Genomic DNA, 26,642 nt, shown 5'->3' on the forward strand with positions numbered 1-26,642 from the left:
CTGGGGGACACCCACACACTCCACTAGTAACCAGGAGGGACAAGGGTACCAGACACCCCCAGTAGCTTGGAGAACACCCACATCCATCGGACCCCTCATGGGTAAGACAGAGGGGATTGTAACGGGGCCCAGTACACCCACGCAGCAGGGATTGTTAAGAGTTGAAGGGATAGGGACAGTTGGAAAAGAGGCGACTAAGAGGGGATATGGTAGAGGTCTATACACTCATGACTGGTGTGGAGAAAGGAAATACCATGTGTTATTTACTCCTTTTCATAATACAAGAACTAGGGGCCACCACATGAAATTAATAGGCTGCAGGTTTAAAGCAAACAAAAGGAAGTATTTCCTCACACAACGCACAGTCAACCTGTGGAACTCCTTGCCACAGGATGTTGTGAAGGTCAAGACCATAAAGGGTTCAAAAAAGAACTAGATAAATTCATGGATGATACGTCCATCTATGGCTATTAGCCAGGATGGGCAGGGATGGTGTCCCTAGTCTCTGTTTTTGGGAAGCTGGGATTGGCAACAGGGGATGGATCATTTGATGATTCCCTGTTCTGTTCATTCCCTCTTGGGCACCTGGCACTGGCCACTCTCAGTAGACAGGATACTGGGCTTGATGGACCTTTGGTCTTATCCAGTATGATGGTTTTTATGTTCTTATGACACTCACACTTAAATTCTATGAAAACATTTTCCCTGGTTTCTCCTTGCGGCTGTCAGATACCACAGTGATGGGCCCAATATAAGAATCCCAAGACAGCACTCTAGCTATTACTTTACATTAATGGTGACGTCAGCGCTTTTCTAGCAAAGCTGCTGCTAAAGCGCTGGATTTGGGGAACTGTTCGCTTCTGTTCAGAGATCTGCCTCCGGGGTGTTAACCTGCCACGGGGAGTGGGAAATGCAACCAGCAACGGGAGGCGTTGGCTGAGCTCCGGGCTGCCAGCGCTTAGAACTGAGCAGCGGAGTTTAGAGCCGGCGCTGGGAGAGACTTGGACACGCGGGGCACGAAGGCTCCTGAGTGTAACGCTTGTTGGATGAGCGTACCTGATGCCGGCGTTCGGGGCTGCACCCCGGGGTGCTGAGCAGGTGTCTGTGCTCAGGCTGGCCTCGCTATGGTGGTTTCTGGGAAATGTGGGGTCACTAGTTTCCCTAGGGAGAGGGGAGCTGGGCCAGGAAAGGAGGCCGGCAAAACCCTGGTACCAATTGGCAGTGGGACTGCCCCTGTGAAGAGTCGCTGTAGCCCCACCAGGGAGAACCGGTCTCTCTTTATGCAGCCCCCACCCCACCACCACCCATTCCTCAGGACGAGGCTTGTGCTCAAAGATCGGTGCCCCGTGTTTTCACCTCCATGTGAAGCGCGCAGTGCAAATAAGCCGCAGCGCATCGACGCCTGTGACTAGCCCCTGCAGCGTAGCCTGGGCAAGACAGTGAGACATGGTCTCTTTTTATACACACACCCCTGCAGAGCCCGTATCGGACGATCGGACCACCCAGACGGTGGGGATCCCGACTTGGGGCGGAGGAAAGCACCTATGTATCAGGGTTCATGAATGGGGAACCGGGACATCCACATACCGGATATCATGCAACAGAACAAACACTTCAACCTCCCTGGTCGCTCAAGTACAGACCTAAAAGTCGCAATTATTCAACAACAATAAAAAAAAAACCTTCAAAAACAGACTCCAATGAAACACCACAGAACTGGAATTAATTTGCAAACTGGACACCATTAAATTAGGCTTGAATAAAGACTGGAAGTGGATGGGTCATTACACAAACTAAAAACTATTTCCCCACGTTAATTTCCCCCCTACTGTTACTCACACCTTCTTGTCAACTGTTTCAAACGGGCCATCCTGATTATCACTACAAAAGTTCTTTTTTCTCCTGCAGATAATAGCCAATCTTAATCAAAGAGTCTCATTAGAGTTGGTATGGCAACTCCCATTTTTCATGTTCCCTGTATATATATATATATATATATATATATATATATATATATATATATATATATATATATACACAAACAGAGAACATGGGAAGTAGGAAGTGTATATATATATACATTTCCTACTGTATTTTCCACTGCATGCGTCTGATGAAGTGGTATTTAGCCCAGGAAAGCTTATGCGAAAATAAATTTGTTAGTCTCTAAGGTGTTATAAGTATTCCTCTTCTTTTTGTTGATCTTCATGTAGAGACTGCAAGTGATGCAGAGAGATACCTACAGGAGGCTAAACTGGGAACCTGAGGCAGAGAACAAGGTACCCCCAAGCGAATGGCACGAACTCATTAGGTGAAATATGCCTAAATGATCACAGCAGGGGATCCACTCCTAGACGTGGGTGTCCCTGTTCCTCCTACCTTTAGAAATACCTGGTATGTGGGTGCGCACAATTCCTCCTGCCCTTAAGAATACCTGGTCTGAGGGTGGCCCCCTCCAGATAAGAATCCTCCATGTGGTTTCCCTCGCTTCACCTCCAGATAAGAACAGTGTGTGGAGGGAGTGGGAGGAAGATTGTTTGGCAGATATGTAAAGGGGGGACAGTGTCTCCCTGTCTGGCCCAGGCTCCTTGGAGGAAATGATCTCAGTGTGTCCGGCTGTCTCCATTCCTCCCACCCATAAGAATCCCTGGTGTGTGGGTGCACTCCAGCCCATTAAGGATCTCTGGTGGGTGGGTGTCTCTCTCCCCCTAGTCAGGACCTCTGGTGCCTGGCTGTATAAAAAGAGACTTTGACTCACCCAGGCTGGGCTGCCATCATGGAACAGACCAGGTCCTTCCGTGGAGGGTTTGCGTTCCTTGAAGGACGTGATCTCACTGTGTGTGGGTGTCCCCGTCCCTTCAACCCTTAACAATCCCTGCGGTGTGGTGCACTGGACCCCATTACAATCCCCTCTGTCTTACTGTCATAAACAGATAGTTAAGGGTTAATAGAACAGAAGTACTTCATGTCTCTTTTGACTGTAAAGGGTTCACAAGTTCAGTGAGCCTAGGTGTCACCTGACCAGAGGACCAATCAGGGGACAGGATACTTTCAAATCTTGAGGGAAGAAAGTTTTTGTGTGTGCTGTTAGATTTTGGTTGTTGTTCTCTCTGGGTTCTGGGAGTGACCAGACTTGCAACCAGGTTTCTCTCCAGTCTCCCTGATACAGGTTCTTATAGATTCAAAATAGTAAGTACTAGGTGATAAGGTGAGTTAGGCTTATGTTTGTTTTCTTTATTTGCAAATGTGTATTTGGCTGGGAGGAGTTCAAATGTGTATTTGGCTGGAAGGAGTTCAAATTTGTGTTTTGCTGAAAGGATTTTAATTTGTACTTGTATACTTAGGCTGGGAGGGTATTCCCAGTGTCTATAGCTGAAAGACTCTGTACGTATTCCATCTTAAATTTAATTTTACAGTTTTTTCTCTCTTTAATTAAAAGCTTTTCTTGTTTAAGAACCTGATTGCTTTTTTTATTCTGGTGAGAGCCCAGGCGACTGGGTCTGGATCCACCAGGGAATTGGTGGGGAGAGGGGAGGGAAGGGGGAGGGAAAGGTTAATTTTCTCTCTCAGGGAGAGTCTGGGAGGGGGAGAGAGAAGGGGGGGGAAGGTGAATTTTCCTCTTTGTTTTAAGATTCAAGGAGTTTGAATGACAGTGATCTTCTAGGGTAACCCAGGGAGGGGAAGCATAGGAGAGGCAACGGTGAGGGAAAGGGTTTACTTTCCTTGTGTTAAGATCCAGAGGGTCTGGGTCTTGGGGGTCCCTGGGCAAGGTTTTGGGGGGACCAGAGTGTACCAGGCACTGGAATTCCTGGTTGGTGGCAGCGCTACAGGTTCTAAGCTGGTAATTGAGCTTAGAGGAATTCATGCTGGTACCCCATCTTTTGGACGCTAAGGTTCAGAGTGGGGAATTGTACCATGACACTTACCCATGAGGGATCCTGTGGATGTGGGTGTTCTCCAAGCTACTGGGGGTGTCTGGTGCCCCGTCCCTCCTGGTTGATAGCGGAGTGTGTGGGTGTTCCCCAGCCCGTTAAGGATCCCTGTTGTGTGGTTGCCCCCGTTCTTCTCATTAAGAATGGAGCATATGGGTGTGTCCCCCACCCCATGAACTAGTCCCCGTGTGTGGTTCCCCTGCCCCCCTCCAGGCTCTGTGGTGTGTGGGTGTCGCTGTTCCCCTTTTCAAGATCTGTGTGGCAGGGGGGCGTCCCTCCCCCTAACTCAGGATCCCTATCATGTGGGTGCTCCCATCCCCCCCTCCACAGTCCTGGCTCTGCGGTGGGTGTAAAAAGAGACCGTGTCTCACTGTCTTGCCCAGGCTACGCTGCAGGGGCTATTCACAGGCGCGATCCCACTACGGATCGGCACGGGAGTTTTGACCTGCTCCGTTCCCGACCTGGGCCGGTTCACCCCTCCTTAGGCAACCTGGGGACCCCAAGCTCCCCCGGGATCACCATATTGATGCCGATCTTAGTGCGGACACCCGATCGGCACAGCCCGCTGCAGCCCAGAACTACCGAGCTCAAGCGATCCGCCGGCCTCAGCCTCCCCGGGAGCTGGGATCACAGGCACCAGCCACGGGGCCCGGCTGGTTTTGCTGCCTGGCAGCTCGAGCTTGAACTCTGCTTGTGAGCTCTGTGCCTTGGGCAGACGGGGACAGCCTGGAACTGGGTAATACTCCTGCTTCCCCCGCCCCCGTCTCATGTCGGGCTGCAGGCGCCGCTGTCCTCCCAGTTAAGATCCCTGATGTTTCAGTGCCCCCGTCCCGGAGCCCAGGTGTCCGAATACCTCTGCCCCCCATACAGAATCCTGGATCTGTGGGTGTCCGTCCCTCTGCAGAGGATCCCGGAGTGTGGATGTCCTTCTCCCGCCCCCACAAAATCATGGTGTGTTAGTTCCACTCTCCTCCCATAGAAGATCTCCGGAGGGTGGGTGGGTGCCCCTGTTCTCCCTTACAGCATCCCTGGTGCACGGGGGCCTCCCTCCGCCCCAGCTCAGGGTCCCCAGGGTGTAAGTGCTCCCAGCCCCGATACAGACGGGGGGTCGGCTATCACTGGCTCTCCCTGTCCTGTCCAGCCGGTGCTACAGCAGCTGTTCACAGGGGCAGCAATCCCACTGTCAATTTGCAGCTTTAACCTGCTACAGCAGTGACCTACTTCACCCCTCCCTTGGGAACCTGGGGACCCCGAACGTCCCAGAAATCACCATATTGATGCCGAATTTAGCACAGACACTGCTCAGCATGGCAGGGTGCAGCCCTGAATTCCGACAATCAGCTACCCTCGGCCTCCTAAAACAGAGCTTTAAACTCTGCTTGTCAGTTCTACCCTTTGGCCAGACGGGGGCAGCACTATAGGTCTCATCTAAAAACTGTTTGTATTTGACCCTTCAGATCGCAGATTATAATCCAGGGGCAGTTCTCTGAGTGCAGCCAAATCCTTCCCCAAACTAAACATTTAAGCAGACGCTCCCTTGGAGAGATCAGTATTTTTGCCTTTAAAAACAAGGGAAATGTGCATTGTTCTCTTCTGTCTCTTCTGCAAACACTTGGAAGGTGGTAAGGTGATAGGGAATAGCCAGCATGGATTTGTAAAGAACAAATCGTGTCAAACTAATCTGATAGCGTTCTTTGATAGGATAACGAGCCTTGTGGATAAGGGAGAAGCGGTGGATGTGATATACCTAGACTTTAGTAAGGCATTTGATACGGTCTCGCATGATATTCTTATAGATAAACTAGGAAAGTACAATTTAGATGGGGCTACTATACGGTGGGTGCATAACTGGCTGGATAACAGTACTCAGAGAGTAGTTGTTAATGGCTCCCAATCCTGCTGGAAAGGTATAACAAGTGGGGTTCCGCAGGGGTCTGTTTTGGGACCGGTTCTGTTCAATATCTTCATCAACGATTTAGATGTTGGCATAGAAAGTACGCTTATTAAGTTCGCGGACGATACCAAACTGGGAGGGATTGCAACTGCTTTGGAGGACAGGGTCAAAATTCAAAATGATCTGGACAAATTGGAGAAATGGTCTGAGGTAAACAGGATGAAGTTCAATAAAGATAATGCAAAGTGCTCCACCTAGGAAGGAACAATCAGTTTCACACATACAGAATGGGAAGAGACTGTCTAGGAAGGTGTATGGCAGAAAGAGATCTAGGGGTCATAGTAGACCACAAGCTTAATATGAGTCAACAGTGTGATACTGTTGCAAAAAAAGCAAACGTGATTCTGGGATGCATTAACAGGTGTGTTGTAAACAAGACACGAGAAGTCATTCTTCCGCTTTACTCTGCGCAGGTTAGGCCTCAACTGGAGTATTGTGTCCAGTTCTGGGCACCGCATTTCAAGAAAGATGTGGAGAAATTGGAGAGGGTCCAGAGAAGAGCAACAAAAATGATTAAAGGTCTTGAGAACATGACCTATGAAGGAAGGCTGAAGGAATTGGGTTTGTTTAGTTTGGAAAAGAGAAGACTGAGAGGGGACATGATAGCAGTTTTCAGGTATCTAAAAGGGTGTCATCAGGAGGAGGGAGAAAACTTGTTCACCTTAGCCTCCAATGATAGAACAAGAAGCAATGGGCTTAAACTGCAGCAAGGGAGATTTAGGCTGGACATTAGGAAAAAGTTCCTAACTGTCAGGGTAGTTAAACACTGGAATAGATTGCCTAGGGAAGTTGTGGAATCTCCATCTCTGGAGGTATTTAAGAGTAGGTTAGATAAATGTCTATTAGGGATGGTCTAGACAGTATTTGGTCCTGCCATGAGGGCAGGGGACTGGACTCGATGACCTCTCGAGGTCCCTTCCAGTCCTAGAGTCTATGAGTCTATGAGTCTACAGCGAGAGACTGAAGAAGCTCCATTGATTTCATTGACTGGAGCTTAAGAGGCGATTTAATCACTGGTTTAAATACACTGTTGTAAAAATTCCCAGAGCGGGGAATATGTGATTTTAAAGAGTTCTTTAATTCCCCACCGTGTGGGTGCTCCCATCCCCTCCTCCAGGCTCTGTGCGGGGGGTTCATAAAAAGAGACCGTGTCTCACTGTCTTGCCCAGGCTATGCTGCAGGGGCTATTCACAGGCACAATCCCACTACTGATCGGCACAGGAGTTTTGACCTGCTCCATTCCTGACCTGGGCCGGTTCACCCCTCCTTAGGCAACCTGGGGACCCCAAGCTCCACCATATTGATGCCAAATTTAGTGCAGAGACCCAATCGGCACAGCCTGCTGCAGCCTAGAACTCCCAAGCTCAAGCGATCCACTGGCCTCAGCCTCCCCGGGAGCTGGGATCACAGGCATCAGCCACAGGGCCCAGCTGGCTAGGACCTCTCCCACTTCCAACTTCAGCCTCCAGAACAGGATCCCAGCTATGTGGGTGTCTGTGTTTCCCCTTTTCAAGATCCCTGTTGCATGGGTGCATCCCTCCCCCACAATTCAGGATCCTCATCGAGCGAGCGAGCGAGGCTGGGGATGGGGCTGGGACAGGAGCGGGGCAAGGGTGTTTGGTTTGTATGATTAGTGCTATTTCTACATTGTCTTTCAGGTAGATCCTGGATTGCACTTAAATTGAAAAAGGTCTTTTAACATAAAGTATGTTGTCAGCATAACCATAACGGTTTCTAGCATATAGTGAGTTCCCAATATGTTAAAGGGTTTTCCCAAATGTTCATACACATTGTGCATTTTTATAGTTTTTGATATCAGCAACAAACTAGTCACAAAATTTAACAGCAATAATATTATTATCAAATCTATCATGTGTACATTGACAAGTATTTTTGTCACGTCACATCTTTGGCTCAATGTCATTGAGGTTTTGGCATTTAACGGTTAACCTGTGGCTTCTATTAGCAGGATATTTTTTTCCCTTCCTCCCTGTCCTGGAGGGTCAAAAACTGAGCTCTCTTGTGTAACAGAATCCATTGGCCGGCTAGGTGCTTTCTACACAGAAACTTCTCAGTGTAGACAAGGCCCTAGTTAGAACCTTCACATGAAAGTCCATCAGATGTGGATGGTTATCTTCCCATGGTCCATTGTGAGTTAAGTATTCCTGGATGGGCCATTTAACTTCAATGGTCCCTTCAAGATGTGCAGGCTAAATACCTTCTGGGTGTTACCACAGGAGCAAACATTTGAAATACAGAGTTAATATTCATAACTTCAATACAAATGTGATACATGCATACAAGCAGCATAATCATATTCTGCACATCATCAAATTTGTGGTGATCAGGGGAGGTCCTGGACTATTGGAGAAAGGCAAATATAATGACCATATTTAAAAAAGGGAAGAAAGACAATCCGGGGAACTACAGACCAGTTAGCCTCACTTCAGTCCCTGGCAAAATCATGGAGCAGGACCTCAAGCAATCCATTTTGAAGCACTTGGAGGTGAGGAAGATGATCAGGAACAGTCAACATGGATTCACCAAGGACAAGTAATGCCTGCCCAACCTGATTGCCTTCTGTGATGAGATAACTGGATTTGTGGCTATGGGGAAAGCAGTGGATGTGATATATCTTGACTTTAGCAAAGCTTTTGAGATGGTCTCCCACAGCATTCGTCCCAGCAAGTTTAAAAAAGTATGGATTGGATGAATGGACTATAAGATGGATAGAAAGCTGGCTAGATTGTCAGACTAAATGGGTAGTGATCAATGGCTTGATGTCTAGTTGGGAGCTGGTATCAAGCAGAGTGCCCAGGGGTCTGTCCTGGGGCGGGTTTTGTTCAACATCCTTATCAGTGATCTGGATGATGGGATTAATTGCACCCTCAGAAAGTTCACAGATGACACTAAAGGGAGAGGTAGATATGCTGGAGGGTAGAGATAGAGTCCAGAGTGACCTAGACAAATTGGAGGATTGGGCCAAAAGATATCTGATGAGGCTCAACAAAGACAAGTGCAGAATCCTTCACTTAAGACGGAAGAATCCCATGCACTGCTACAGGCTGGGGACCTACTGGCTAAACAGCAGTTCTGCAGAGAAGGACCTGGGGGATTACAGTGGATGAGAAGCTGGATATGAGTCAGCAGTGTGCCCTCGTTGCCAAGGCCAACGGCATATTGGGCTGTATTAGTAGGAGTATTGCCAGCAGATTGTGCGAAGCGATTATTCCCCTCTATTCAGCACTGGTGAGGCCACATCTGGATTATTGCATCCAGTTTTGGTCCCCCCACTACAGAAAGGATATGGACAAATTGGAGTGAGTCCAGCGGAGGGCAATAAAAATTATTAGGGGGCTGGAGCACATGACTTATGAGGAGAGGCTGAGGGAACTGGGATTGTTTAGTCTGCAGAAGAGAAGAGAGAGGGGGAATTTGATAGCAGCCTTCAACTACCTGAAAGGGGGTTCCAAAGAGCATGTAGCTCGATTGTTCTCAGTGGTGGCAGATGACAGAACATGGAGTAATGGTCTCAAGTTGCAGTGGGGGAGGTCTAGGTTGGATATTAAGAAAAACTATTTCCCTAGGAGGGTGGTGAAGCACTGGAATGGTTTACCTAGGGTTACCTCCATCCTTAGAGGTTTTTAAGACCCAGCCTGACAAAGCTCTGGCTGGGATGATTTAGTTGGTACTGGTCCTGCTTTGAGCAGGGGTTTGGGCTAGCTGACACCCTTAGGTCCCTTCCAACCCTGATAGTCTATGATTCTGTGATAACCTTTCCATAGACATCTTAAATGCCACACTTTGAACAATATTTGTTGTGATTATATAACAGTGATCTGCATAGTCATATTTTATCAGATAATATCACAGGCACCCGCACAGCCAGGATCCTGTATGGGGACACAGAGGCACCCGCACACCCAGGGTGCTCTACAGAGGCCCAGGCAATAAGGACTGTAGGGACGGATATGGACACCCAGACACCTGGGCTCCTGAACAGGGGGAAGGGGGCACCGAAGCATCCAGGATCTTATATGGGAGGATAGCGAAGCCCACACATCTGAGATCCTCTTTGGGGGCAGGAACATTAGCCCAGTTCCAGGCTATCCTTGTCTGGCCACATTATTCACAAGCAGAGGTTAAAGCTGGAGCTGGTAGGAGATGCAATCAGCCGGGCGCCGTGGCTGGTGCCTGTGATCCCAGCTCCCGGGGAGGCTGAGGCCGGCGGATCGCTTGAGCTCGGGAGTTCTGGGCTGCAGCGGGCTGTGCCGATCGGGTGTCCATACTAAGTTCGGCATCAATATGGTGATCCCGGGGGAGCTTGGGGTCCCCAGGTTGCCTAAGGAGGGGTGAACCGGCCCAGGTCGGGAACGGAGCAGGTCAAAACTCCCGTGCCGATCAGTAGTGGGATCGCGCCTGTGAATAGCCCCTGCAGCGTAGCCTGGGCAAGAGAGTGAGACACGGTCTCTTTTTACACCCACCGCAGAGCCTGGAGGGGGGATGGGAGCACCCACACGCTGGGGATTCTGACCTGTGGAGAGGGACGCACCTAAGCAACACAGATCTTAAAAAGGGGAACAGAGACACCCACAGATCCTGGATGGGGGCAGGGGAAACCACACACTGGAGCTAGTACATGGGGTGGGGGACAGACACCCACCAGAGATCCTGGATGGGAGCACCCACATGCTGGGGATCTTGAACTGGGAGGAGGGGAGCACCATGTACCAGAGGTTCTGAAGGGGCAACAGGGACACTCACACACCAGGTGTCTTGCAGCAAGAGCTGCGGTCTTGATTTACACACGGCAGGGATGGGGAATGAACCACTGCCTTTGCGGAGCCTGTTGCACTACATAATTAGTCTCACGATTAAAAAATGGTCATCTGCAGTTGAGATTTTGTGACATTGACTGCAAGCCAATGGGGCCTTGTTCAATCTTTCCCTGATGAATTGAAGAACCCTTTAAAATCACATATTCCCCCTCTGGGAATTTTTAAAACAGTGTATTTAAAACAGTGATTAAATCGCCTCTTAACCTCCAGTCAATGAAATCACTGGAGCTTCTTCAGTCTCTCGCTGTAGACAGAACAGAACAATGTACATTTTCCTTGTTTTTAAAGGCAAAAACCCTAATCTTTCCAAGAGAACTTCTGCTTCAACTGTCAGTTTGGGGAAGGATTTGGCTTCCTGGGTTATAATCTTCGTGCTGCGTTATAATCTGCAATCTGCAGGGTCAAATTTAGATGAGACCGTTAGTGCTGCCCCCGTCTGGCCGGAGAGGGGAGCTCACAAGCAGAGTTGAAAGCTGGAGCTGGGGCGGACCTGGCTGGACACGCGGGGCACAAAGGCTCTCGCGTGTAATCCTTGCTGTGCACTCGGAGGCTGAGGCGATCTGACGGAACTCAGGGCTGCACCCTGCCATGCTGAGCAGTGTCTGTGCTAAGGTTGGAGTCAATAAGGTGATTCTGGGAAGTTCGGGGTCCCCAGTTCCCAAGGGAGGGGTGAAGTAGGTCACCCCTGGAGCAGGTTAAGGCTGCAGGTTGCCAGTGGGATTGCTGCCCCTGTGAACAGCTGCTGTAGCACCGCCTGGGCAGGACACTGAGAGCCAGTTATCGCCCTCGTCCCCCCGCGCGCCTGTGTCGGAGGATGGGAGCACTCACACCCTGGGGACCCTGAGTTGAGGTGGAGGGAGGCCCCCTTCCACCAGGGATGCTGTCAGAGCAAACAGTGGCACCCACCCACCCGAGATCTTCTGTGGGGGGAGAATGGCACCCACTCACCCAGGATCTTGTAGGGAGGGACAAGGGCATCCACACTCCGGGATCCTCTGCAGAGGGACGGACACCCACAGATCCAGGATTCTGTATGGGGGGCAGAGCCACCCGGGCTCCTGGGCGGAGGATGGGGGCACCGAAACATACAGGATTTTATTTGGCAGGACAACAGCACCTGCACGCCGATATGAGACGGTGGCGGGGGAAGCAGGAGCATTACCCAGTTCCAGGCTGTCCCCGTCTGCCCAAGGCACAGAGCTCACAAGCAGAGCTTAAAGCTCCAGCTCCCAGGTAGCAAAACCAGCCGGGCCCCGTGGCTGGTGTCTGTGATCCCAACTCCCGGGGAGGCTGAGGCCGGCGGATCGCTTGAGCTCGGGAGTTCTGGGCTGCAGCGGGCTGTGCCGATCGGGTGTCCGCACTAAGATCGGCATCAATATGGTGATCCCGGGGGAGCTTGGGGTCCCCAGGTTGCCTAAGGAGGGGTGAACCGGCCCAGGTCGGGAACGGAGCAGGTCAAAACTCCCGTGCCGATCCGTAGTGGGATCGCGCCTGTGAATAGCCCCTGCAGCGTAGCCTGGGTGAGACACGGTCTCTTTTTATGCACTCAGCCACCGCAGAACCTGGTGGGGAGGATGGGAGCACCCACACGGTGGGGATTCTGAATTGTGGGGGTGCACGCAACCCTGCCACAAGGATCTTGAAAAGAGGAACAGCCGCACCCGCGCACCACAGACCCTGGAGTGGGACAGGGGAACCACACACGGGAGCTAGTTCATGGGGTGGGGAACACACCCATATGCTCCACTGCACCATTCTTAATGAGAAGAACGGGGGCATCCACACAAGAGGGATCCTTTATGGGTTGGGGGACACCCACAGATTCCACTAGTAACCAGGAGGGACAAGGGCACCAGACACCTTCAGTAGCGTGGAGAAAACCCACATCCACAGGATCTCTCATGGGTAAGACAGAGGAGATTGTAACGGGGCCCAGCGCACCCACACAGCAGGGATTGTTAAGGGTTGAAGGGACGGGGACACCCACACACAGTGAGATCACGTCCTTCAAGGAATCCAAACCTTCCACAGAAGGACCTGGTCTGTTCCATGATGGCAGCCCAGCCTGGGTGCGTCAAAGTCTCTTTTTATACAGCCACGCACAAGAGACCCTGACTAGGAGGACAGAGACACCCACCCACCAGAGATCCTTAATGGGCTGGGGTGCACCCACACACCAGGGATTCTTATGGGTGGGAGGAATGGAGACAGCCGGACACACTGAGATCATTTCCTCCAAGGAGCCTGGGCCGGACAGGCACCAGCCACGGGGCCCGGCTGGTTTTGCTGTCTGGCAGCTCGAGCTTGAACTCTGCTTGTGAGCTCTGTGCCTGGGGACCCCGAACTTCCCAGAATCACCTTATTGACTCCAGCCTTAGCACAGACACTGCTCAGCATGGCAGGGTGCAGCCCTGAGTTCCGTCAGATCGCCTCAGCCTCCGAGTGCACAGCAAGGATTACACGCGAGAGCCTTTGTGCCCCGCGTGTCCAGCCAGGTCCGCCCCAGCTCCAGCTTTCAACTCTGCTTGTGAGCTCCCCTCTCCGGCCAGACGGGGGCAGCACTAACGGTCTCATCTAAATTTGACCCTGCAAATTGCAGATTATAACCCAGCGAGCAGATTATAGCCCCGGAAGTCACATACTTCTCCAAACTGACAGTTTAAGCAGAAGTTCTCTTGGAAAGATCAGGATTTTTGCCTTTAAAAACAAGGAAAATGTGCATTGTTCTGTTCTGTCTACAGCGAGAGATTGAAGAAACTCCAGTGATTTCGTTGACTGGAGGTTAAGAGGCGATTTAATCACTGTTTTAAATACCACAGGGGTAGCCGTGTTAGTCTGGATCTGTAAAAGCAGCAAAGAATCCTGTGGCACCTTATAGACTAACAGACGTTTTGGAGCATGAGCTTTCATGGGTGAATACCCACTTCCTCAGATACATGAGGAGCTCAAGCTCATGCTCCAAAACGTGTTAGTCTATAAGGTGCCACAGGATTCTTTGCTGTTTTAAATACGTTTCAAAAATTCCCAGAGGGAGGAATTTGTGATTTTAAAGGGTTCTGTAATTCACTAATGGTTGAACAAGGCCCCATTGGCTTGCAGTCGATGTCACAATATCCCAACTGGAAATGACCATTTTTAACTGTGAGGCTAATTATCTAGAGGAACAAGCTCCGCAAGGGAGGTGGTAAATTCTCCATCACTTGCAGTTTGTAAATCAAGACCGCAGCTTTTGCTGCAAGATACCTGGTGTAGGTGTCCCTGTTCCCCCTTTCGGGATCCCTGGTACATGATGCCTCCCTCCCCCCAATTTGGGATCCCCACCATGGGTGCTCCCATCCTCCCCCCATATAGGATCTTGGGTTGTGTGTATATAGAAATAAAAAGAGACCGTGTCTCACTGTCTTGCCCAGGCTCCGCTGCAGGGGCTATTCACAGGCGCGATCCCACTACTGATCGGCACGGGAGTTTTGACCTGCTCCGTTCCCGACCTGGGCCGGTTCACCCCTCCTTAGGCAACCTGGGGACCCCAAGTTCCCCCGGGATCACCATATTGATGCAGAACTGAGTGCGGACACCTGATCGGCACAGCCCAGAACTCCCGAGCTCAAGCGATCCGCCGGCCTCGGCCTCAGCCTCCCCGCGAGCTGGGATCACAGGCACCAGCCACGGGGCCCAGCTGATTATAGGGTCTCTCGCTTCTAATTTCAGGCTCAGCTTGTGAGCTCTGCGCGGGTGGAAGTGGAGCCTGGAATTGAGCTGATGCTCTGAGGGTTATTTGTACTGCGCGCTTCACGTGGGCACAAGCCACGGTGCCCTTCCGAGTTCACCCACTCCCAGCTCCAGCTTTAAACTCTGCTTGTGATTTCTGTGCATTGGTCAGACAGGAGCAGCCTGGAACTGGCCCAGTGCCCCCACCCCCGCAAGCTGTTATTAGACTGATGAAAGAAGCGAGCAGAGTTAGATTGTTTACAACAAATCACAAAATGGAAGCAGCCCTTCACAGTTGTCGTTTTCCTGAGCTCCCAGTGATGTTCTCTACCTTGTATTGTATTTGCTCGCATTTGCTCAGGTTCTCAACTGGTGAGCTACAAAAGTCAATTGGCGCGCGGAGGGAGGAGTGTTGTGAGGCTTGGAAAATTGTATTATCTACTCTAGCAAAATCAATCAATCGATCTTGCTCTTCCACTCCCGAGCACTGTTACCCTTCAAGGTCCATACTCTCTTGTCAACTTCTTGAAACACACACACATAGATCTTATTGTTATCACTGATATATTTTGACTCTTTTATATTACGTGTAAAGAGGGCATGGAATTTTTAACTTTGAATAAGGGGTCAACGATCTGAAAATGTTGAGAAAAACGGCAGCACCAGGTATCCAGTGAGACTGATTCTCTATGATCCCCTGCAGAGAGCATTGGAATGATTTGTTCTCTATGTCCAGTCCATGCTTATTTATACATTACTTGAAATCTTGCCCGTTTGCTGAACTGAGCACTAGGCACTAGGAAGCTATAGGGGAGGTGCACCTTGGGGACAAGATTTTTACTTCTATTTTTAGATTAAATGGGGGGAGAAGCAACATTATTGGTCTCAGAATAGGGTGCCCAAAAGAGTTAATCTATGACTGGTACCAGTCACTGCCATGCACTTTTCACTGCCACCAAGAATCCACTTAGAAGCACCAGTTCATCCTTATTTTACAATCAGGATTAGGTTTAAGCTTTCTAAGCCACTTCACCCTATGTAAAATCAGTCTTGGGTGCCCCATGCAATCTAAGTCACTGCTTTCGGTGTGCACTGTTTATGTTATGATATTGTGACACATTATAAAATAGAGACACGGTGTCACTAAATCATAACACACTCAGAAAGTCATAGGTGCTGGAACTAGGGGTGCTGGGGTTCTGCAGCACCCCCTGGCTTGAAGTGGTTTCCATTATATCCAGGGTTTACAGTTTGGTTCAGTGGCTCTCAGAACCCCCACTATAAAAGTTGTTCCAGCTCCACAACAGCAAGTCCTGATTTGTTATTTTGTAGCTTTCCAGAAGACAGGCTGGAGCAAATTGTGATGCCTTGTAAATTTTGAAACAGTGTACCAAATCCACTTGCTACTGAAAACAGATACAAATTCATAGATTCCCACACACTGACAGGATGAGAAACTTTGAAAAAAAGAGCCATTCATCATTTGAACTAAAGGAGACCTTCCTCTGCTGAAACACATACACTCCCCTCACTTTGTCAGCATTTCACAACTAGTAGATGTTTTCAGATGTTAGGGTATGGACTTTACTATCCTTTGTACTGACTACTATATACCAGAAATCTCATTTGGGCTCTGATCCAACTCTCCCACACTCTGAAGTCAGAAGCAACTTTGCCCTGGGTGCAGTTTCAGACCCATAAACTCCTAGCAGAAGTCCAGGGCTGAGAAGCACACCTTAGCATTCTCCATATTCTCTTGCTTTGTCAAAGAAAAAAAGCTTCATTCTAAACTTATTTTCTTACCAATAATACTTATGCAGTCTAAAAAAATCTTTTTTATTTTGCACTGAAAAGAGCAAGCAATTTTCTTTTGCCTTTCCAAGGGGGCTTCTTTGCATGCTCCATATAGTAGCTATAAAGTGGTTGCAATAAATATTAAAAGTTCTGGTATTTTTGAAAGAATATTATAAGGATGCAACAAAATGTCATACAAATGTAATCTTAAGTGAAGCATGCAATTTGTCTCTTTTTTAGCTGTGCAATGACGAAGGCAGACCATGGTGGGATTTTGTCATGTGATCTGGCCTCAGCCTGAAGGCTGTCCAGTAAGGGACCCCTGGTATTTTTCTAAGTTTGTATTCTGGAGTCACCTTAGTCACAGTTCCTCTCACATGCAGCTATCAACACAGTCCAGGGCTTGAATTACCCCTGGTTCCCTCCCCAAGGGATTTGCCAAAGTGGGCAGATTTATATTTCCAATCAGGGCATCACAGGAGCCCAGGCTGGCAGAGGCTGCACTGGAAACGTGCTGCTGAATCAGTGCACTCTTGTTTGAGGGCCCCCGGCTTTGGACCGCTTCCTCAGCTGTTCCACGCGGCTGCAGGCAGGGCTGGCTCCAGCGTTTTTGCCACCTGAAGGGATGGGGGAAAAAAAAAAGCTGCGATCAGCACTTCTACTGCCAAATTGCCGCTGAAGAGCTGGATGTGCTGCCCCTTTCCACTGGCTGCCCCAAGCACCTGCTTGCTGCACTGCTGACTGGTGCCGGCCCTGGCTGCAGGGTCCCCCATCGAGTGGCCACAGACCAAAGGTCCATCTAGCCCAGTATCCTGTCTTCTGCCAGTGGCCAATACCAGGTGTCCCAGAGGGAATGAACAGAACAGGGAATCATCAAGTGATCCATCCCCTGTCACTCATTCCCAGGTTCCAGCAAACAGAGGCTACGGACACCATTCTTGCCCATTCTGGCTAATAGCCATTGATGGACCTATCCTCCTTTTAACTTATCTAGATATTTTTTGAATCCTGTTCTAGCCTTGGCCTTCACAACATCCTCTGGCAAGGAGTTCCACAGGTTGACTGTGCATTGTGTGAAACACTACTTCCTTTTGTTTGTTTTAAATCTGCTGCCTATTAATTTCATTTGGTGGCCCCTAGCTCCTGTGTTATGAGAAGGGGTAAATAACACTTCCTTATTTACTTTCTCCACACCCGTCATTGTTTTATAGATCTCTATCATACCCTCCCTTAGTCATCTCTTTTCCAAGCTGAAAAGTCCCAGTGTTATTAAACTCTCCTCATACGGCAGCCACTCCATACCCCTGATCATTTTTTGCCCTTTTCTAAATCTTTTCCAAGTTCAATATATATTTTTTGAGATGGGCGACTACATCTGTACACAGTATTCAAGATATGGATGTACCATGGATTTATATAGAGGCAATGTGATAATTTCTGTCTTCTTATCTATCCCTTTCTTAATTATTCCCAGCATTCTGTTTTCTTTTTTAACTGCTGCTGCACATTGAGTGGATGTTTTCAGAGAACTATTCACAATGAGTGTAAGATCTCTTTCTTGAGTGGTAACAGCTAATTTGGATACCATCATAAGAACATAAGAACGGCCGTACTGGGTCAGACCAAAGGTCCATCTAGCCCAGTATCTGTCTACCGACAGTGGCCAATGCCAGGTGCCCCAGAGGGAGTGAAGCTAACAGGCAATGATCAAGTGATCTCTCTCCTGCCATCCATCTCCATCCTCTGATGAACAGAGGCTAGGGACACCATTCTTTACCCTTCCTGGCTAATAGCCATTTATGGACTTAGCCACCATGAATTTATCCAGTTCCCTTTTAAACATTGTTATAGTCCCAGTCTTCACAATTTCCTCAGGTAAGGAGTTCCACAAGTTGACTGTGCGCTGTGTGAAGAACTTCCTTTTATTTATCTTAAACCTGCTACCTATTAATTTCATTTGGTGAGCCCTAGTTCTTGTATTATGGGACTAAGTAAATAAGTTTTCCTTATCCACTTTCTCAACATCACTCATGATTTTATATACCTCTGTCATATCCCCCCTTAGTCTCTTCTTTTCCAAGTTGAAGAGGCCTAGCCTCTTTAATCTTTCCTCATATGAGACCCTCTCCAAACCCCTAATCATTTTTGTTGCCCTTTTCTGAACCTTTTCTAGTGCTAGAATATCTTTTTTGAGGTGAGGAGACCACATCTGTATACAGAATTCGAGATGTGGGCGTACCATGGATTTATATAAGGGCAATAATATATTCTCAGTCTTATTCTCTATCCCCTTTTTAATGATTCCTAACATCTCGTTTGCTTTTTTGACCGCCTCTGCACACTGCGTGGACATCTTCAGAGAACGATCCACGATGACGCCAAGATCTTTTTCCTGATTCGTTGTAGCTAAATTAGCCCCCATCATATTGTATGTATAGTTGGGGTTATTTTTTCCAATGTGCATCACTTTACATTTATCCACATTAAATTTCATTTGCCATTTTGTTGCCCAATCACTTAGTTTTGTGAGATCTTTTTGAAGTTCTTCACAATCTGCTTTGGTCTTAACTATCTTGAGTAGTTTAGTATCATCTGCAAACTTTGCCACCTCACTGTTTATCCCTTTCTCCAGATCATTTATGAATAAATTGAATAGGATTGGTCCTATGACTGACCCTTGGGGAACACCACTAGTTACCCCTCTCCATTCTGAGAATTTACCATTAATTCCTACCCTTTGTTCCCTGTCTTTTAGCCAGTTCTCAATACATGAAAGGACCTTCCCTTTTATCCCATGACAGTTTAATTTACGTAAGAGCCTTTGGTGAGGGACCTTGTCCAAGGCTTTCTGGAAATATAAGTACATTATGTCCACTGGATCCCCCTTGTCCACATTTGTTGAGCCCTTCAAAGAACTCTAATAGATTAGTAAGACACGATTTCCCTTTACAGAAACCATGTTGACTATTGCTCAACAGTTTATGTTTTTCTATGTGTCTGACAATTTTATTCTTAACTATTTTTTCGACTAATTAGCCCAGTTCCGACGTTAGACTTACCAGTCTGTAATTGCCAGGATCACCTCTAGAACCCTTTTAAAATATTGGCGTTACATTAGCTAACTTCCAGTCATTGGGTACCAAAGCCGATTTAAAGGACAGGTTACAAACCTTAGTTAATAGTTCTGCAACTTCATATTTGAGTTCTTTCAGAACTCTTGAGTAAATGCCATCGGGTCCCGGTGACTTGTTAATGTTGAGTTTATCAATTAATTCCAAAACCTCCTCTAGTGACACTTCAATCCATCATTTTATACGTATAGTTGGGATTATGCTTACCAATGTGCATTACTTTGCATTTATCAACATTGAATTTTGCGATATTGTTGCCCAGTCACCCAGTTTTGAGAGATCCTTTTGTAGCTCTTCGCAGTCTGCTCGGGGCTTAACTATCTTGAGTAGTTTTGTATAATCTAAAATTTTGCCACCTCACTGGTCACCCCTTTTTGCAGATCATTTATTATGTTGAATAGGACTGGATCCCGTACAGACCCGTCAGAGACACCACTATTTATCTCTCTCCATTCCGAAAACTGACCATTTATTCCTACCCTTTGTTTCCATCTTTTAACCAGTTACTGATCCATGAGAGAACTTTCCTTCTTATCCCATAACTGTTTAGTTTTCTTAAGAGCCTTTGGTGAGGGACCTTGTCAAAGGCTTTCTGAAAATCTAAGTGCACTATGTCCACTGAATCCCCCTTGCCCATATGCTTGTTGACTCCCTCAAAGAATTCTAGTAGTTTTGAGAGGCATGATTTCCCTTTACAAAAAACACGTTGACTCTTCCCCAACAAATTATGTTCATCTATGTGTTCAACAATTCTGTTCTTTACTATAATTTCAACCAGTTCTGGGGTCAGGCTTACTGACCTGTAATTGCCGGGGTCACCTCTAGAGCCCGTTTTAAAAATTGGCGTCACATTAGCTATTCTCCAATCATTTGGTACAGAAGCTGATTTAAATGATAGGTTACGGACGACAGTTAATAGTCCTGCAATTTCACATTTAAGCCCCGTCAGGACTCTTGGGTGAATCCCATCTGGTCCTGGTGACTTATTACTCTTTAGTAATAGGTGTGATTTGCAAACCCCTTCTGCCAATGCCATGCCTCTCAAGTTCTTCCCCCGGTACCGCTTCATCCACAGGCCCCATCGCGCCCAGTTTTCTATGCAGCTGTGCCAGATGCTCATTACTCCCCCGCATGTTACAGGCCCCCTCCCTTAAACAATACGCCCTTTAGCACCAGGGCCCCGCACCGCCCAGGCTGCGGGAAGGGGACAGACGCCCCCTGCCTGCACCCTAGGGAACAGCTCCCTGCCCCGCAGACACGCCCACTGCTGGCACTGGCTGGCCCTTTAAGAGGGAGCCTTGGCCTTATGCCCGCGTGCTGTGCTGACGTGTGATCGCCCGGCGCCTCTCCTTATACAAGACACGCCCCTTGGCTACCCGCATGCGCAGTTCCTGCCCGGGGATTGTCACATAGATCATCCCCCTTACGTGATGGGCGGGGGGATGTTATTGGGCATGCGCACCCGTTGGAAGGTGGAAGTAAGGCTCCGTGGCTTTTACACGATAGCGCATGCGCAAATCTTGTCCCGGGCAAATTAGGCGGGATTCTTCAGAGGTTGCTCCCTTATGGTCCTGTTGTGCTATGACGGCGCCTTCGCAACATCAGTGAGAGGAAGACTCTTAATGAGTGTGTGCATGCGCGATATCACTGCGCACGCGCAGCTCTGAGGCAGGAGAAAAGCGCATTTGTTCAAAAACCAAAGCGCTTGCTGGGGTTCCCTGCGCATGCGTGATACTCGGATGGCGGTAGGGGAGGTAGATTTCCCTAGAGAAGGGTTTGGATTTGCACATGCGCAGTGGACCATGGGGGAGGAGACTCCTTCGTGAGGCCCTGCCTCCCCGGGCGGATGGGTCTGCGTGTGCACATGCGTGGTTCGTTCGCACTTCCTAAGGGGCGGGGTTTGTCGCTTAGAGGCCTCTCCTCCGGGCGGGTGGGCTGTGCGCAGGCGCGCGCCCGGCCGAGGGGAAGTGAAGGTGGGTTCGCGCGGCACCTTTTCCGGCGGCGGCGGTGGCTGGGTTGGGCGCGCGAGGAGGGGAGCGGCGCGAGGCAGCGCAGGTCCCGGGCGGCTGGGCCCGCTCGCGGCAGCCGGCGCCGGGCAGTCACCGTCTCTCTCCGTCCGCTTTGCAGGCGGGAGCCGGAGGCGCCGGCATCGATGCGCTGAGGAGCCGCTGCCTGGGCCGCTCGGAGCGAAGGAAGGAGCCGCTGGCGGGGCCGCCCTGGGCCCGGCGGCGAAGGGCAGGAGGCCGGGCCTGCACGCGGGCGGATGGTCCGGAGCTGACGCTTCCCGGGTCTCCCTGAGGCGGGCTGGCGGCCTCTCTGCTGGGCTTGGCGGGGGATCGGCTGGCCCCGGCCCTGCTGGGACCCCGCCCCGGCCGCTGGGGCGGGATAGGCCCGCGGGCCTCCCCCGGTAACGCGTCTCCCGGGCGGTGAGTCTCGTGTTCCCCAGGCCGAACGCCTCGCGCTTCCGCCCGGCTCCCCGGGGCGAGGACACCGCGGCCTCCGGGTTCTGCTCTGCCCCGAGGGGGCCCCGTGGATGCCGCCGAGATGGGCAAGGTGCTGTCCAAGATCTTCGGCAACAAGGAGATGCGGATCCTGATGCTGGGGCTGGACGCGGCCGGTAAAACCACCATCCTGTACAAACTGAAGCTGGGCCAGTCCGTCACCACCATCCCCACCGTGGGCTTCAACGTGGAGACGGTGACTTACAAAAACGTCAAGTTCAACGTGTGGGATGTCGGGGGCCAGGACAAGATCCGCCCCCTGTGGCGGCACTACTACACGGGCACGCAGGGGTTAATCTTCGTGGTGGATTGCGCCGACCGCGACCGCATCGACGAGGCCCGCCAGGAGCTGCACCGCATCATCAACGACCGGGAGATGCGGGACGCCATCATCCTGATCTTCGCCAACAAGCAGGACCTGCCCGATGCTATGAAACCCCATGAAATCCAGGAGAAACTGGGCCTCACCCGAATCAGGGATAGGAATTGGTACGTGCAGCCCTCTTGTGCTACCACAGGGGATGGACTCTATGAAGGGCTGACATGGTTAACGTCCAATTATAAATCCTAATGATGATACCTAATTAGTCTGCAGATAATTTAAAAAAAAATATAGCCCGCCTGGTTTCCTAGAAGAATGATTCTCCACCGAAAAAGTAAAACCAAGCATCCATAGGATTATGATCACTTCTTCTCCAGTTACCACCCTTTCCTTCTACATGCTGACTGGATTCCTGTTTTAACTCTTCTTGCTTGGCGTTAGGATGCTGTAACCTCCAAATGTGACACGAACACAAGCACTAGATTCTATGGCAGACTTCCAGCAAAAGGGGGAAAGACACACTGTAGATTTGCTAAGTAATTTTTTTCCTCTCTTGATTTAGCCTTTATAATGGTTTGATTCCTTTATTTTTTTTTTTTTATTGTGTGTGGTGGAGGGAGGAAGAGAAGGGGTAACCATTTTCAATGTATGCTTTCTGGTTCCACTTTTTTTTGATTTTTTTTTTCCTTTATCACTTGCTGTAGATTGCTTCTTTTTGCATTCATGCAGAATATGTTGCTAGGTTTGTTTCATCAGTAAACTGAAAATTATTGCTTAAAATCAAACTGCAGTCTGTCTTTTTATATTGGGGACTTCTTTTTAAAAAGAAGCCCTTCATCTGTAACTAAATAGTAACTTTAAATCTGTCTTTTCATATCTAAGACTAACATGGTAAATAAAACCTTGCCTACAGTGGTAGATATTGAGAATACCATTGTAATATGTTCAAAGTGCATATCTGAGGTAATGTTAAGAACTGCATTGAAATGTCAGCTGTGAAGTTCTGAACCATACATCATGCATGAGTAGGGATGCAAATAAGTTCCCCATATTACATAGCAACCATATAATGAATAAAATGTGAATGATGTAATAGTTTCAAGTTATACTCTACTCACAGTTCCTATGTCTTGCATTGCAAAGTTAATGATGTTTAGGTGCAGTCTTATCTAGTTATGTATCAGTCTCACAGTGCTGGATCTCTTCTTTCTAGAAAGTGTAGCAGTAATGTGTAAGCATTACTGTTCATTTTACTTTAACTTACCATTAGGCAAAAATCAAGTTGTCTTGCATCTTTCCTATATTGTAAGAGAGGCATTTGTTAATCTTGAGACTTTTGGAGACATTTCCAAAGTTCAGAAAACATGAGATTTTTCAAAAAGCATGCATCTTTATCAGCTGCAAACCTCCTCATTTGTTTCCATATCATGATCATTTGAATAAGCAAGCTTAGGTCTAAACTTTAACAGAAATTAATCATTTTAACATTTTGAGTAACTGGCATTTGAAGAAGTCATTTATATCACAATTTAGTTTTTGCAAGACCACAATCGAACTCATGAAAGTAGTTCTAAACATTTTTGTCCCTCTGTTTCAGTAATGTTACTATAATTATTTATGAAAGGAACTGTGTTGAATGTTTGAATTTAAATCCGTTGAATAATTAGTAATGAGAGTGGGGTGTAGAGAGTGAGCATATGACTATGAATGTAAACTTCCACATATAGTTTTTAAAGGGCAAGCAGCTCACTTGCCATAACACAGTTTTCAGATGTCTCTGACTGGCAAATTATGGCAAAAACAAACAAACCAAACCCACCCAGATTGAGAGTTCAAATCAGTGTATCGTTTCAATCAAGTATTAATACTGGGTGCAAAAAATGTAAAGCAGCTGGGTTTTATTCAGCCTTAAGGATTAATTTCAGATTTCCTCAAGGAGTTAAACTCAACTGGGGAATTCTAGGAATGTAACTCTACAAAACTAGAAGAAGAAATTTTTTTTGAGGGTGTAAATTTTACATTAGATTGGGGCATTACACTACATTTCTGCAGTGTTAACTGTATGTTAAGTACAGTGTATTATGGAGCTCTTACCAAAGATCTATGGGGAGATAAAAATATTGAAGTTTTTTTCCTAAAAATTTAATGCTTAGGATCCCTTGGGAAAAAAAAATGCTTAGTTTATAATATGGTTCTAAAAGAGGGACACTCTTAATGTGGGTTGCAATGGCAATGAGGATTCTGGACGATACTGGAAAATATAGCAACGATTCAGAAACACTTGTAAAAGGAAAATGTTCATTAGAAAAGCAAGGCAAGCTCAGTTGTTTAAAATCATAATTCTGAAGGAAAAACTAGACGTCTTCATTTTAGAAGTCCTTTCAAGTCCTTCTTGAATTGTTGCTCCATTTTCTAGTTTTTATAAATTCAAGAAATTCTTCATTTCAGTTTAAGGTAATTGGTCAGATAGTGTGGTAGTGTAAAGGCGTATAAACCAAACACCAGGGTACATTTTTTTTTCTTCTGGAACAAAAATAAAAAAAAAGCCAAGCACAAGGTAAATGCCTAAACTGGAAGACTTGAAGCTCTATTAATAGTTTTCAAACTTTCTTAAACATATCTCAATCAACATGAAAAGTTAGATTTTCACTTTCAGTCTAAAGTGTTTACTGTATTCTTTCTCTTCAAACACTGTTTAGGGCAGGTTTAAATTTCACTAGGTTTTTACATTAAATTGAATTCACAATTTTGTATTTCTTTGGTAATTTTGTTACTTTAGATATTCTGTTGTGTAGGTAAAATGATAAATTTAATTATACTCTTGAATTTTTAAATGTTTTATTCTGGGGGAAAAGATTCTAAAGTTACTGAAACTTGTGTGGCAGATAATTAAAAAATAAATGACCTTTGTTACTGAACGAAATCTAAAGGCTTCATTTTCAAGATGTCTTTATGAAGGAAGTGGGGGGTGGGGAAACCATGCAAGTAATTGCAGCCTGCAGGTTAAAGTGGCAGTCTTTTTATCAGAATTCTTGCAATCTGAATTTTAAGTGCATCAACTTCTCTGTTCATATGAATTCATAAAGTAAATTGGAGTACTTTTTTTGGGAGGTGGCATTGTTCTTGTCTGGTAAGCGAATGAGTCTGTAGATTTTCATCTCCCTGACTACAGTAAACAGGAATTTTGTGTTCTAAATATGGTTGTAGTGTTGATAAAGAACTAAGAAGCAGAAAATAAAGCAATTATGCAGTGCAGCTCTCCTGGTATGTTACTTATATGTGAATATTGTAAAAACAGAAGGGTCTATATAATACACTGGAGTAGTGCCTTCTGCTTACATAGCGACCTAAGTTCTGTTTAACCTGGTCTTGAAACATTGTAATGCTATTAGTTTCTTTTTGAGGAATCTTTAAGTCACATAATTAAAATTGAAAAGTTGGAAAGAGGAGACAAGCTTCTTTTAAAAATACTCCCACTTCTGATTACAGCCTCTCTTATTTCAGTAAACTTAATGTTATAATATTATGCTTTGTAAAATACTTCAATACAAGATCTGTGCCCTAAGGAACTTATATTGTCACTTGGACAAATATAATGCACAGAACAATTTACCTGCCAGAAAGCACAGAGGTGCTGATGATGAGGTGGTCAGTCCTGGAAAGTTTCTTGAAGAAAATGGCCTTGAAGGAATAGAGGGAAGGAAAGGTGCTTTTTAGATTCGGGGTAAAATGGGAAAAATTGTTATAAGAAATCGAGAGCTACAGAAGCATGCAAGGAGCTACAGCTAGAGATGGAAAGGAGTGAAGTTGTATGGAGCTCCGAGGTTGAGAATGAAGCAGCTAACTAAGCAGTAAGGCAGTTAAGGAGTTTGGAAGGGGAGTAGGGATGAGGCTAGAACAGTGTACACATTGAAGCTGCTAAAGTAATTTTTCAGAGTGGAGGGTAGAGACAGAGCTGGCTCCAGGCATTCCAAGCTGGTGCTTGGGGTGGCAGTCCGCAAGGGGTGGCAATTCCTGTTGTTTTTGCCCCCAAGCAGCACGCCGAATTGCTGCCATGGGCAGCAGGCGTGTTTCCGCAGCAGCGGCAATTCGGCAGCAGCTTCTATGTTTAGCTGTCTTGGGCGGCTTCAGCTAAACATAGAAGCTGCCACCGAATTGCCGCCGCCGCCGCCGAAACGCGCCTGCTGCCTTGAGGGCATAGGGACTGGTCCCCCGCAGCAATTCATCGCGCTGCTTGGGGTGGCGAAAACTGTAGAACCGGCTGTGGATAGAGACGTGATGTAACAGGAAAAGCTAAGCAGACTAGAGTCTGGATGTGGAGTGACAGTCTCGACATGCTTGAAGATGGTTGAGCTGACATTGAGAAGGGAAAGAAGAGATACTGGCATTGAAATGGATATGAGACATCAAGGAAAAAGGCAACACAGTTTGGTCACCTTTCGTCACTTATGCCAAAAGATCA

The 26,642-nt window shown here is 47.6% G+C and overlaps 2 protein-coding genes across 2 annotated transcripts; both read left to right on the top strand.

The window, feature by feature from the left end:
- The first annotated feature begins 20,901 nt into the window (after window positions 1–20,901).
- LOC115651686 (dirigent protein 10-like) lies at window positions 20,902–21,774 on the top strand. Its single transcript, XM_030562818.1, has 2 exons — window positions 20,902–20,983; window positions 21,485–21,774. Exons 1-2 carry the CDS (start codon window positions 20,923–20,925, stop codon window positions 21,766–21,768), a joined length of 345 nt encoding a protein of 114 aa, XP_030418678.1. The 5' UTR covers window positions 20,902–20,922; the 3' UTR covers window positions 21,769–21,774.
- Window positions 21,759–25,435, top strand: ARF6 (ADP ribosylation factor 6). The gene has a single exon (XM_030562817.1). It carries the CDS (start codon window positions 21,902–21,904, stop codon window positions 22,427–22,429), a length of 528 nt encoding a protein of 175 aa, XP_030418677.1. The 5' UTR covers window positions 21,759–21,901; the 3' UTR covers window positions 22,430–25,435.
- Window positions 25,436–26,642: the final 1,207 nt, after the last annotated feature.

The sequence above is a fragment of the Gopherus evgoodei genome, chromosome 4 (assembly GCF_007399415.2).
Source record: "Gopherus evgoodei ecotype Sinaloan lineage chromosome 4, rGopEvg1_v1.p, whole genome shotgun sequence".
In the NCBI taxonomy this organism is placed as follows: Eukaryota; Metazoa; Chordata; order Testudines; family Testudinidae; genus Gopherus; species Gopherus evgoodei.

Bases quoted from the DNA above. Each gene is read 5' to 3' on its own strand.
- ARF6 (XM_030562817.1), top strand. From the start codon at position 21,902: ATGGGCAAGGTGCTGTCCAAGATCTTCGGCAACAAGGAGATGCGGATC.
- LOC115651686 (XM_030562818.1), top strand. From the start codon at position 20,923: ATGGTCCTGTTGTGCTATGACGGCGCCTTCGCAACATCAGTGAGAGGA. The intron at 20,984-21,484 runs GTGTGTGCATGC...TCCGCTTTGCAG, and splicing joins GAGAGGAAGACTCTTAATGA to GCGGGAGCCGGAGGCGCCGG.